Source organism: Oculina patagonica, chromosome 14 (genome assembly GCF_052425735.1).
Source record: "Oculina patagonica isolate OP01 chromosome 14, crgOcupat, whole genome shotgun sequence".
Taxonomy (NCBI): Eukaryota; Metazoa; Cnidaria; class Anthozoa; order Scleractinia; family Oculinidae; genus Oculina; species Oculina patagonica.
Genome location: NC_135771.1, coordinates 19,286,215 through 19,298,368, shown reverse-complemented (window position 1 = coordinate 19,298,368; position 12,154 = coordinate 19,286,215). Strand labels below are relative to the sequence as shown.

The following is a 12,154-nucleotide window of genomic DNA, read 5'->3' as shown; positions in this document are numbered from 1 at the left end:
AATAATATTTCCAAAATGATATTGCGCTTTCTGGAGGCAAAACTAGTGCTTTAAAATTTGTAAAGCAATAGTTAATATAACTGCCAATATAAGATTTGATTGAACTTGAACTTAAAATGATGTAAAAATAGAAATCATAAGTAGAAGTAGATGTATACACAACATAAATATATTGGTAGGAAAATCGATTTGTTTTTCGGCCTTGGGTAATTTTAAGGGGCCGCCCTAGGCTCAATTTTTTTCAGCTACGCTCTCATTTTGCTGACCAAAGTGATCGATTCAGCAGAATCCCCAACAAAAGCATATGGTCATACTCAATAATTTTTACACAATCTTTACAAGAATGTTTCGTCTTGATATGAACACAAAATAAGAGCTAAAATTCTTCTAATCTAAAGCTCTTTGCCCTTTACAAGGTCAAATATTGGCCATTAAATCTACCCTAATCTATTTTTGTGCGTTGCATTTGAAATTGTGTTACGTTACTTCCTCTTCGAATGAGTCCTCCTGTACATGCAGCTCCTAGCCTAGAAAGAGGGACCCGGAACAGAAACAGTTCCCTAGTTTCTCGTGTGCCATGTAGCCCTCTGCATTTCAGAAAATATTTGACTTTTTTCTCTATATTTGTTTGACGTTATCCATGCAAGCAAGCAAACAGATGTTGTCATATTGGTGAATGATCTATTTATTGGCTATTCTAGACATACAGGCTCCTTACAGCTCTTTATTAAGTAACATCCGCTATTGCGCTTGAAAGAGTCAACTTGTAAAACATTCGTTTTTGGAGAAATTAAAAGGAATAGTTATAAAAAAATTACGGACAACTTATGGACTCAACCTCATTACAGTGTTGACAGCATCTCATTTTTTCAACGCAAAAGAACGCGAGAGAAACAGTGAGAGCTTTTCCCGAAGGCAAGTAGCGAGGAAAAAAATTTTCACAGCCATGTTTCCACAAGCGCTATATTTCGCTTTACGCAAAAAAAGAGGAACTGCTCGTAGTATACATGAAGCCTGAAGGCGGGGGCTTGAATCGGGAGAACGCTTGCACTAGAGCGTTTTTTTTTTCGCAGCGTTTTGTCTCACGAGGCCAAAGCCCTAGGCGGAATCCTTGGAATTGCTACGTATAAACACCGTGACCTACCGTGAAAAAATACAGTTCGCACCCAAAACAGGGCTTGCGTACGCGGAATAAATGAGTAATTATGATGTCACGGAGGCACGGGCTACTTGGTAACGATGAGATACATCTATGTACGGGTGTTATAACCGTGTTACGTGTATTCGGTTGGCATCCCGGGTAGCAGTGTTTGACTTAGAAAAGCGAATCCAAGGAAAACGACTTTTGGTTCGAGTTATCGGGACGTTTGAGAAATCGGGAGTCCATTTTGTAAGCGCCATTGACACCATCGACAATGCACAAGAACTGGCCCCTGGAAAGGGCGGGTCCGACTCTTTCCAAGAGGAGTAAAGCCTCCTTCGCAGACGTTCCTTGGGTTCGTCACGCGTTTCTCTCCCACGACGGGGGGAAACAAAACTCACTGTTCCCCACCCCCTCCCCTAAAAAATAAAATGAAATTAAACACTCTATGGACTTAAATGTTAGCCATTAAAATTTCCCAAGGTTGCCTAAAAACTGAAAACGACATGAATTTATAAATTGAAATTTTTAATACTGAGAAGGCCTACTTTGAGCCAAATTATTTTTTGCGCGTATAAAGAATTTTGCATTTGATTTGTAGCTTTTCTCCAGAACCTCGTACTGGCCTAGTTCTTTTTTCTTTACCTTAAAAAGTTTGTACTTTCTAAAACTACAGTCGTCTATTTTAATGGGAAAAATAATCTCAGTTTTGAAAATGAATCCTTCCAGACACAAAACTAAACCAAATTCAACATTCTCTTTGCTACTTTTTGGAAGCAGGGTACATATCATAACATTGCTAATTAGAAATTACATCGCTTATTTTCAGATAGAGCGGTTTTCACTTAAGTGTGGAAAGTAAATTGCGTTTGCTTTGGTTTTGCATTACTACGCTTAGTGATTGGCTTAAAAATCTCGCGCCACTTTCTCAGCCAATCAGGAGTAAAACCAAAACCAATCGTGACTCGCTCGCGCACGTTTTCCCGCGCTTCGTGCCAGCTACATGTATTTGCTTCGAGTTTTGATTGGTTCACTGGATTGTCCGTGTCCTTTGTGATTGGCCAGAGTAATAACCTTGGTTTTGGTTTTACGACACTCAATTGAAAACTGCTCTAAGAGCGCAAATCATAACATTATGTTTTTTGAGGGCTGTTATGACTATTCTGCGCAGTAATGTGACTGAGTAGCTCTTTGGTTACGTTGATCCAGTTACTATGGCTGTAAGAAATCTTCTCTTCTTGCTGACCAAACTCTTTGAGGTAGACCTTGAACAAGACACTGCAATTTAAATGACAGTGTAGTGCAGATGGTGATCTTGTCTGTTTTCGTTTTTAGGTATTTTCCAACAGAATATCCTCAGCTTCATATTTCAATTCATCCAAAAGTTCAACAATATGATCCACAAGTTTCTGTAAACTGAAAGAAAAAGACAACTTTTCCTATTTATTAATTTTAATTACCTTACAATTTTAATTAGGGAGAGTAAAAAGCCAATCTTTGTTGAAAGGGTCTGTCCACTCTAGCCTTCTCTTCTTTAAGGTCAAGTCTGCATTTAAGCCTAGTGACCCACCAGGCCGGAGTTTACCCAGTTACCCCCAGCATTAAATTTGCCGGTCAAGGTTTGAGCCCATTCCCGTCCCCAGAGTTGCTTGTACCTCAGGGGTGGATCCAGGATTTCAAAGGGGGGGGGGGGTGGATGGGAGACCTGCCATCTTGGAAATTATCCACAAGACCCTGGGAACAAGGTTGCCATCAAACCTGAGCATCGACTGAGCACATGGGTTGGTAAGCGCGGACGTTTCCCTGCAAATTTCACAATAATGAGCCAATCAGAATCTTACTTTGCCTCACTAGGCGTTGTCAAATGGCTTCCTTGCGAACTTTTGCGCGAAAAGTGGCAGCAGACGGCGAAACGTGGCGTAACAACAACAAGACATGAGCGAGAGCTAATTTTTCTCTCTTTCTTTATTTTCTATTTCAAATAAAGTGACATTTTTTAGAATTTTTTTTTACTAAAAATGGGGGTTGGATAACCACCCCCCCCCCCCCCTGTATCTGCCCCTGTACCTCTAAGCCAACAGAGCCTGTGTACGAGAAAAAAATGGCTCTGGGGACACATGATTTGATTGGCTGAATTTTAACAAAAGTAACAACCACTCAAATAAAACGTTTTAAAATCCTTGTTATATGAGAGTTTGAAACTGGGTTTTTTGATTGGGTAGATTTGAAACTCCCTTTGTTAAAATCTAGCCAATTAAATCACGTGTCCCTAGAGCCACTTTTTTCCATGCACAGGCTCTGATTGCTAAGAGGGATAAGTGGCTCTGGGGACATGAATGAGTTTAAGCCCAGCTGGCCGGGTCACTGTGCTGTGTTCTTGGACTTGTCTCCTCGTGTATGCCAATCTTAAAAGGTGGAAGGGAGAAGGCTATGGGATGGGGACTCACAGACTCCCAAATTTCTAAGATGCTCTAGATTATAGGAACACTGGATTACAGGAATACTGAAACATAGGAATGCTGGATTATAGGAACACTGGATTACAGGAATACTGAAACATAGGAATCTGGATTATTATAAGGAACACAGGAATACTGGCAGACAATAAGAATTTTAATTACCTCAACTTAATGTCAGCTGCCTCTTTAACTTTACTCTCATCAGAAGGATCAGCAACAGCATTTTGTTCTGCTATTTGAAACTTTGCTGTCTAAATATCATTTAACAAAATTTAAAAATTTTAAGAGAATGATGATTTCATTAAAAATATCTAAAACAAAGTAATTGAATATACGGTAAATATATACAATACACATTTATATAATTTTGTGATTTGACAGAATAATTTTAGTTAAAAGCAATGAGTGTATAATGTCATTAAGAGGTTGTCTTTCTGAAAAACACCTATTCAAATTCATGTCAAAAAATAATTTTGCCTGAAACTCTGGCAACTGTAAGACTTTACCGAGGTTAGAACTAAAACAGATTTGGTTTGATTCATTCATTAGACATTTTTTGAGCTGCTGTCAAATATTTCATTCACATCGAACACCAACAATTTTTGCATCAATTTGTTCATAAACATTTCTAGTTTTCTAAGAAAGTAGCAACTTTTCCCTCGATTTATTTGGAAATGCAAAAACAAGGATATAATGACCACTACTGATTGGCATCGAACAAAGGCTAAAAAATGACCTTGATTTAGAAGTGAATATTTCAATTTTGCGACCTAGCTGTTAACTCTACTCTACACAGCCGAAAAGTGTAGTCCTTTATCTGCAAAAATATACAAAATCACATGTATGTTTTCAGTATTTCAAAATTTGTGACCTTTTGTATCTGCCTGGTATCAGCACGTCTGAGTAATAACAGCATTTCCGCTAAATATCATCGTTATTACTCGCACATGTGCTGATACAAATGGTCATAACTTTTAAAAAAGGGGAAGGTTGCTGTCTCGAAGGCCAAAATTAATAAAGGAAAGTGTGAAGCTTAATTGGGAGGGAGGGGTTCAAACCAAAAACTTATGTGCTTGCATAAAAAGGTCAAAGGGGTGTTGTATAAAACTTGTTTCCAAGGTGGCTTACCATCTCTAATTTTTCTTTTTCTTTGAGTTGTATTTTTCGGATGAGATCACTGATGATGGTCTGTCCTCTATCCCTTAACTTTGTTTCAATAGATATAACATTATTTGATATGCTGTTAAATGTCTGTGTTACATTGTGTACCAGCTGCCGATATGAAGGGAAATCATACGTGGGAGCAGTTTGAAGATATTCCTGAAAGCCACTGAAAGAAAATACCTTATTGTTACTTATTTTCGTGGGAACTTAATTTCGCGAAAATGGAACGGGCATATTTCGCGGCACTTAATTTTCGCGATTTGGCCAAAAATCCCTAATTAGCATAAAAAATACAATAGAAAACGTTTGAAATAAATTTTCGCCAGTCTTTAATTTCGCGATTTTTTGAAGATCGTGAAAAATTATCGCGAAAATTAAGTCCCGCGAAAATAAGTAACAATAAGGTATCACATTAAAAAAATTATTGAACAGTGTTGTGTAACAAGCACTTAACTATCAGGGCCGTTGCCAGACTTTTGGCATGGATAAGGCACAAGATGTGAGTGTCCAAAGCACAAGCCGTTAGCGGAATCTAGGAAGAAAATTTTCAAATCTAGAAGCTCTGAGACACTGTTTTTAGCATTTTTGATGAGGTATTTGAAGAGGTAGCCAAGGTGGTCCCAGAAACAGCTGGAGGAGGACGGTAGATGACGAGGCGAGCAAAGCAGGCTACACCTGGTGGTAGCTTGAAAGAATAGCCCAAAACAGAACACGATGGCGAGCAGTGGTTTCCATGGACCTGTGCTCCACTGGGAGCGAAAGGGTCTAAGTCAGTCAGTCATTTCTTCAGACAAACCAATCAGGTTCAATTGGGGATAATTTTCCCACCTGAAAGTATTTTTTTTTAATTTTGGGTTCAGATTTAAACGAGGCAAGTGCCTCGGTTTGCTAGTTACAGCCCTAACTATCTGCATCAGTCTTCAGCCAGTTAATTGACACCCTGAGGACTCCTAGATCCTGGTTCTGAACGCTGGGTAGGTCGTGGAATTTCCTACAGTAGATTAGCATGATTGGGCCATGGGAGGCTGAATGCTTTGTTTAAAATATCCCCAATTCCCCAGAGGATGTCTCATTTTATGGTCTGTCCTTCTGACCCTCCGCTCCCCCCACCACTTCATGGATGAAACGGTCAAACCAATTCTTATTTCTTGTCGCCTCCTTTGCAGAAAGATTCCTACTGGTCTTATTTTCATAAGAGGAAGGAGGGGGGCAGGGAGTCGGTTCACAAAAGGAGCGTCCCCCAGTTTTACAGTGCAGGTTGGTGGCTGCAGAGAATCAAGAGGGTCTCAATGGGGTTAACCGTTAGCCGTAAAACGGCCAAAAATTTAGCAGTTAGGCGTAAAAAATGGAAAATTTTAACCGTTAGCCGTAAAAGTGTCAACCGTAAAAATCGGTCAGTGATTATAAATAAATCGAACTAGTTCACTTCATCATCCCAAAAATGGTCCTAAGACCTAAAATATGTTTTTCAATAATGGAAAATTATTGATTTTTAACTATTAAAAACAATGAAAATTAACTTTTAACTTCTGTTAACCGTTATTGTATTTTAAAAGCACATATTGAACAGATTCACCTGTCAAAAGTCTTGTACGTCTTCACTCTTTCTTCTTGCAGCGTAAAAAACTGCTTTATCAATTCCTTGTGGCTCATAGCCGAAGCAAATAAACGGAACGCGCAGATCGCAAGCAATAGGCTGAAAAACGTCAGGCGTTCTGTCCGCTAATACTCGGGAAGACTAGACGCGAAAATAGTTTCAGCCTAGGCCCAGGTTTCTCGCCCATCTGAGAAATTTTCAACATGGCGGAAAATTCGGACCTTCATTCGAACATCAGTTACAAACAACTCCAAGAGCGATTTGTAAGTGATTTAAACGGAACATCACTACTCGAAATCAGTGCAGTTGTGAGTTCTGCTCCAACAGCTGTTTTATTAAGGACAATTTTATTCAATGTATTGTTTTCGAAGGAGGAAAAGTTGTCAAAGTCATTCTTCTGTTGGTAAGTTTGATTGAATGCTCTTCTAATCTTGTGATTTACAGAGGAGTATTCAGAAAATAAAATAACTTATTTGCCTTTAATTAGACGCCAGCTAAAACGAAAACGACACCACCATCTTCATCATCATTTCATCATCATCATCATCATCATTACCAACAACAACAACAGGCAATTAACCCCTCCCCTCATTGGCCTCTAAACATATGATATAGGACTTTTCATTTTATGATCCGTTCCCCCCTCTTATGGATAAGACTGATTCTGTTTTTCTCACTCCCCTTATTTCTTGTCAACTTTCAAAAACAAATTCCTTCCAGTTATATATAAATTTTTGAAGAACCTTGGCATGAAGGGGTTTGGAGGGGTTGCATAAGACTGATAAAATAACTTTCTTTCAGCCTACTTATGGGCCAGTCTGGAAAACATGTATGTTACGCCGAAGATCTTCGGCGTGGAGCTCGATAATCTACGCCAACTTCTGGCGTATTTCATAGGGATTGGTGTATCAAATACGAACTTTCCAGTGTGGCTTATGGGATCAAAATGAAAAGCCTCTACCCTGAAGTAAGATTAAAATGCAAGCATAATATTATAGAGGCCTTCCAAGGGGTAAAAGCGACAAGCGACATGACCCTGACTACTAGCGACACAGGGACATTTTAACAGCGGCAAGCGACATCATTACGGCACTACAATGCGACTGTGACACAATGCGACAGAAACACATATAGCTGGAAAAACGACAGCGACATTTGCAGCTGTTGGCTAGGCAACATCGGTTCTTAGAAACATGCGACATTGCGACACGGCTACCCCCCTTGGAAGGCCTCATTATACATAGCATATTTTTTCCATTAGTGTGTTAACATTATTTTCTTTTGCAGCATGGTTTTTCTGTTTGATTACTGCACCCTGGTCATTCCTGTACTCCTGGCATTCACAGTGCTGGCTGATCACATAACTACACTGATTACAACATGTTTGTCTCTGTCTGTGGGAATGGTACTCTTACAATCACTGAAAAACAATAAACTACAGAGTCAGCATTTTCAAACTCTTTTGTCTGCTGACATGTCCAAGAAACGGCCCTTCATTGGAGGCTTTAGAGCATATGTAGTAATCGCCACAGCCATTGCTATACTTGCAGTAGATTTTGTCATCTACCCTAGACGTCTTGCCAAGGCTGAAACGTATGGGAGTGGACTCATGGACGTGGGAGTTGGAGCATTTATAATTTCAAATGCAATTGTATCTCCAGAAGCAAGAGGTGTTTATACAAGTCAACCTGGTTTTATTTCAGCAGTGTTTAGGTCAGTTAAGTCTTCACTGCCGCTACTAGTTCTTGGTGTTATGCGGTTTATTTCCGTGAAAGGGACAGATTATCAAGAGCATGTTAGTGAATATGGCATTCACTGGAACTTTTTCTTCACCTTGTTGGTTGTAAGGGTGAGTCAAAATGTTGTTCTGTTCTAAATTAGATTTGGTTGTCAGCAGAGTAAATCAAGTCTGTTCCTTTCAGCTGAGTGGCTTAATTTGGTTTGACTTAGGGTGTTCAGGAAAGAATGTCAATAGTTTTAGCCATTATGGTCCCATTTAGGGTTGTACATGAAAAAGAAATTACCGTAAAAGAAAAACCATCACACTGTGTTGTCAGTCTAAACAAATGGTATCTTTTTAAAGCCAAAAAGTTTAAGTGAGCCATACCAAGAAAATCTCCACTCTTATGAATTAGGTTTGAAATAATGCCTGAATTCCAAATTTAACCGGACAAGTAAAAAATGACATTAAATAGCAACAACAATTGGATAAAATTGTTCCTTTTAAATTTCTGTGCCGCCATTTTGAATTTTATGAAGTTAATTAAAACAATTGAGCAACCATTACACAGTGGCGCACAGGAAATTTCAAAGCAATAATCTTTTCCATTTATTGTTGCTATTAAATGCTATTTCTCCTTTGTCCTGTAAAATTTGGAATTTAGGCATTATTTCAAACAATTCAATTGTCGTAAGAGTGGAGGTTTCGTTCTAGGGGTTTAATTCAAATTTTCCCCCTCCCCCAGAATACATGCAATTCTCAATGTTGTGATATATCACTACCTTTTAGGTCTTGTCAACAGTGCTTATCAGACTTATTCCAGGTCACAGTTGGTATGGAATGTCAGGAGTTGCAACAGCATTGATGTATCAATACCTCCTTAGCAGTGCAGGACTGAGGGAATTTGTATTGTATGGTAGACATGGAAATGGTTCACGTGAAGGATTTGTGGATGCAAACCGAGAAGGTCTTTGTTCCTGTGTGGGATATTTAGCTCTCTACCTGATTGGTGTTCAGCTAGGGAGGTTTCTCTTTCAAAAAAGGTAAGAGTTAAAAGGTTAGATGTCAACCTCAAAATAAAGGTCCAGTCAAATAAAAAACTGCAGTTTAGGTCAAGTTGCCTGGTTGGAAACCCTCCATGGGTTATTAAAAAACTATCCAAGGCTGTGCTCTAAGAAAAATTACAAGGAGCCCAAAGGTTCCAAACTATGAGATCCAGAGTGCCCAGCCTAAAGCTTATATGAAAGAAATAAGATTATCTGGTCGCCCAAAGACAAAAGTTAGTCGCCTGAGGCACCGAGCGGCACCTAAGAGCACAGCCCTGACTATCAAATGTCTATAGAAATTATCAAGATGGCGCAGTATAAAAATTAAGTATTTGACATAGGCAATTCCAAAGTTTGAAAAGCATAGAATTAAAATTGTCCATTTTACAAGGGCTAAAAGTGACAAAAGTGGTAGTTCAGGCCAAGTGCTTTATTCACAGTTAAATTGATTTCTGATTTTGGCTTTTTTTTCATGTGCACACCAATAACATTAGTTAGTATTCAGGCCCAGGGGGGGTACTCCGGCTTGTAAATGACGGGGATGATCGAATGGAGGCAAAACGCAGGACCCAAAAAAATCCTTAAGTCTTCTGACATTACCCAAAAAAATTCCTGGACCAAAAATAACCCCCCAAAAAATCCCTTGTCAAATTACCCCTAAATTGCCAGGAGGGTCAATAACATAACACAAAGAACACTCGTTTTGTTTATTCATGATACCATTAATACGCCAAGGCCGTGCCAAGGCATTAAGTTCGTTTTTAATACCCCCAAAAAATCCTCTATCTAAATCAAGTCACCCAAAAAATACTTGCCAAATTTTCCAACCCAAAAAAATCCCGGAGTCGAAAATTTCAAACCCAAAGAAATCCTTCGATCATCCCCATCATTAACAAGCCGGAGTACCCCCCTGGGTATTCAGGTCAGGGTGTTTGCATGTAAGACTCGGAGTGGGATAATCAACTTGATTTACAAATTATTGTCTTGAAGTATCAGTGGTTTTACAGAGATTGAAAGGTGTGTGTGTGGGGGAGGGTCTGTTTTATGTTTACACAGTTACTCACCTTGAATGGGAAAATGCGGTAATTGTGCATTCTTTTTTCTCCGTATAGGAACACGTTGGGACAGTGGATCAAAGCTTTATCAATCCTAATTTCAATAGACATTGTGTTTTACCTTTTGGTTTATGCATCACAACAGTTTATCAGCCCTATTTCCAGAAGGATGGCAAATTTATCATTTGTTCTTTGGCAGGTACAGTTAACTTACTTTTTCACAAATGTACATGCTTCTGTATATAAGATTTCATGGGTGTGGTACCCTGTGATACATGGTAAGCAGGGAGGCATGGTGGCCTAATCATTAGCGCACTGGTCTCCAAATTGAGCGGTCCAGGCTTGAGCCCTGAATGGGGTCATTGTGTTGTGTTCTTAGGCAAGACGCTTTTCACTCACTGTGACTCACTGTGATTTTTTTTCTCTCACTGTGACTCTCTCCACCCAAAAGTATAAATGGGTATCAGCAAATTTACTGCTGGGGGATAACCCTGCGATGGACTAGCATCCCATCCAGGGGGAGTAGAAATACTCCTAGTTGCTTTATGTTACTGAAACCCAGATAAGCTCTGGCCTGATGGGCCACTAGTGGAGGGGGACAGGGGGCGGGAGCCCGGGAGAAAAGGGGCGGGAAGCGGGAGGAGAGAGGGCGGGAAGCGGGATTCTTAAGGTGGCGGGAACCGGGAGAAAACGAGTGAAATTTCGTAACATTTCATTATATTTCGCAATAGACATGGAACAAACAGGAGAGAACAGCTACGGAAAGGGGCGGGAGGCGGGAGTAAAAGGTACGGGAGGCGGGAGGTATAAACCCTTCTGTCCCCCCCCCCACCCACTAGGCTCTAACGCAGACTTAATATACATGGTAAGCAGTCTATAGTTATTGACTTCAATATTACCTATTTTAGGTGGCATATAACATCCAGCTACTTTCAAGTTTCTTGCTCTGTGATGTTCTGATAACCGCTGCAAACCACCTGGGCTTGCTTGCAGACGCAGAAACAGGGGGCTGCCCAGTGTGTTATCCAGGAAAAGTCCCAGATGAGCAAAGCAAAGGATCACGGACAGGACAAAAGATGACATGCGCATGCTTTTTAGCGTCTGTTAATCGTAATCAGCTAGTGTACTTTTTGCTCGCAAATGTGTTAACAGGACTAGTCAACTTTTCAATTCAAACTATCTTCTGCACTCCCTTGAAAGGTTTTCTGGTCGTTTGTTCTTACTTGCTAGTTTTAAATTTCTTAATTTTTGCTTTACATTTACTAGAGAAAACGCTGAAATTTTAGTGTAAAAATAATAAAGGGATTTAGCGCGTTGATGTTTTAAGAGCACATTTTACAGTGACTGTCGAGGGTATTATGTAATAATTTATATTTTGGTTTTGTGTTTCCGTGCTCTATAACATTTTTGTTAATAAAACTTGCGTAACATGCCTAAACCAATCGGTTCATATTGTTGCTTGCATTTCTTCCTTTAAACCCTGTAATTACTAAAACGCACGCTTACCTGTGTTAACCAAACAAAGTAAAATGACCGAAAACAGTTGTTTCTAGTCAACAAATAAATTTATTTATTCGTTTTAGTTGCGAACTGCGTCGTCATTCAGCCGCAAAAATGGCGTCTTCCGGTAAAAATGCGCATTGCTGTGCTTACTTATTTTGTAAAATTTTTGAATACACTGTACTACATTGTACATCTCAGTTACATGTACTGAATACCAATCCTGTTTTCAAACCAAATGACTTGCAATCAGTGTACAGTTCTGAAAACATTTTAGGTGAATAAAGCGTTGTTTTTTTTGTAACCACAGGCCTAAATAATGTAAACTATCATCATCTCATCACAGGAGTGTCCGTAGTAAAGAGGTTAAGTTTATATGAATTTGCTCTCTGGGGCCGAGATTGAGTATCCGTTGTCCGTATTTTTGAGGTTTTTTAAAGAAAATATGTGAGAAAAGTTTGTCGGGACATCG

The 12,154-nt window shown here is 39.4% G+C and overlaps 2 protein-coding genes across 2 annotated transcripts; one reads left to right on the top strand and one right to left on the bottom strand.

Annotated features, from left to right (window-relative positions):
* Positions 1-661: 661 nt before the first annotated feature.
* LOC144637938 (required for excision 1-B domain-containing protein-like) lies at positions 662-6,475 on the bottom strand. Its single transcript, XM_078497023.1, has 4 exons — positions 6,341-6,475; positions 4,729-4,930; positions 3,763-3,851; positions 662-2,557 (listed from the first exon to the last, which is right to left on the bottom strand). The coding sequence occupies exons 1-4, from the start codon at positions 6,415-6,417 to the stop codon at positions 2,473-2,475; spliced, it is 453 nt and encodes a 150-aa protein (XP_078353149.1). The 5' UTR covers positions 6,418-6,475; the 3' UTR covers positions 662-2,472.
* Positions 6,476-6,564: 89 nt separating this feature from the next.
* Positions 6,565-11,908, top strand: LOC144638746 (glucosaminyl-phosphatidylinositol-acyltransferase PIGW-like). Its single transcript, XM_078497997.1, has 5 exons — positions 6,565-6,764; positions 7,649-8,210; positions 8,871-9,124; positions 10,240-10,381; positions 11,091-11,908. The coding sequence occupies exons 1-5, from the start codon at positions 6,565-6,567 to the stop codon at positions 11,466-11,468; spliced, it is 1,536 nt and encodes a 511-aa protein (XP_078354123.1). The 3' UTR covers positions 11,469-11,908.
* Positions 11,909-12,154: the final 246 nt, after the last annotated feature.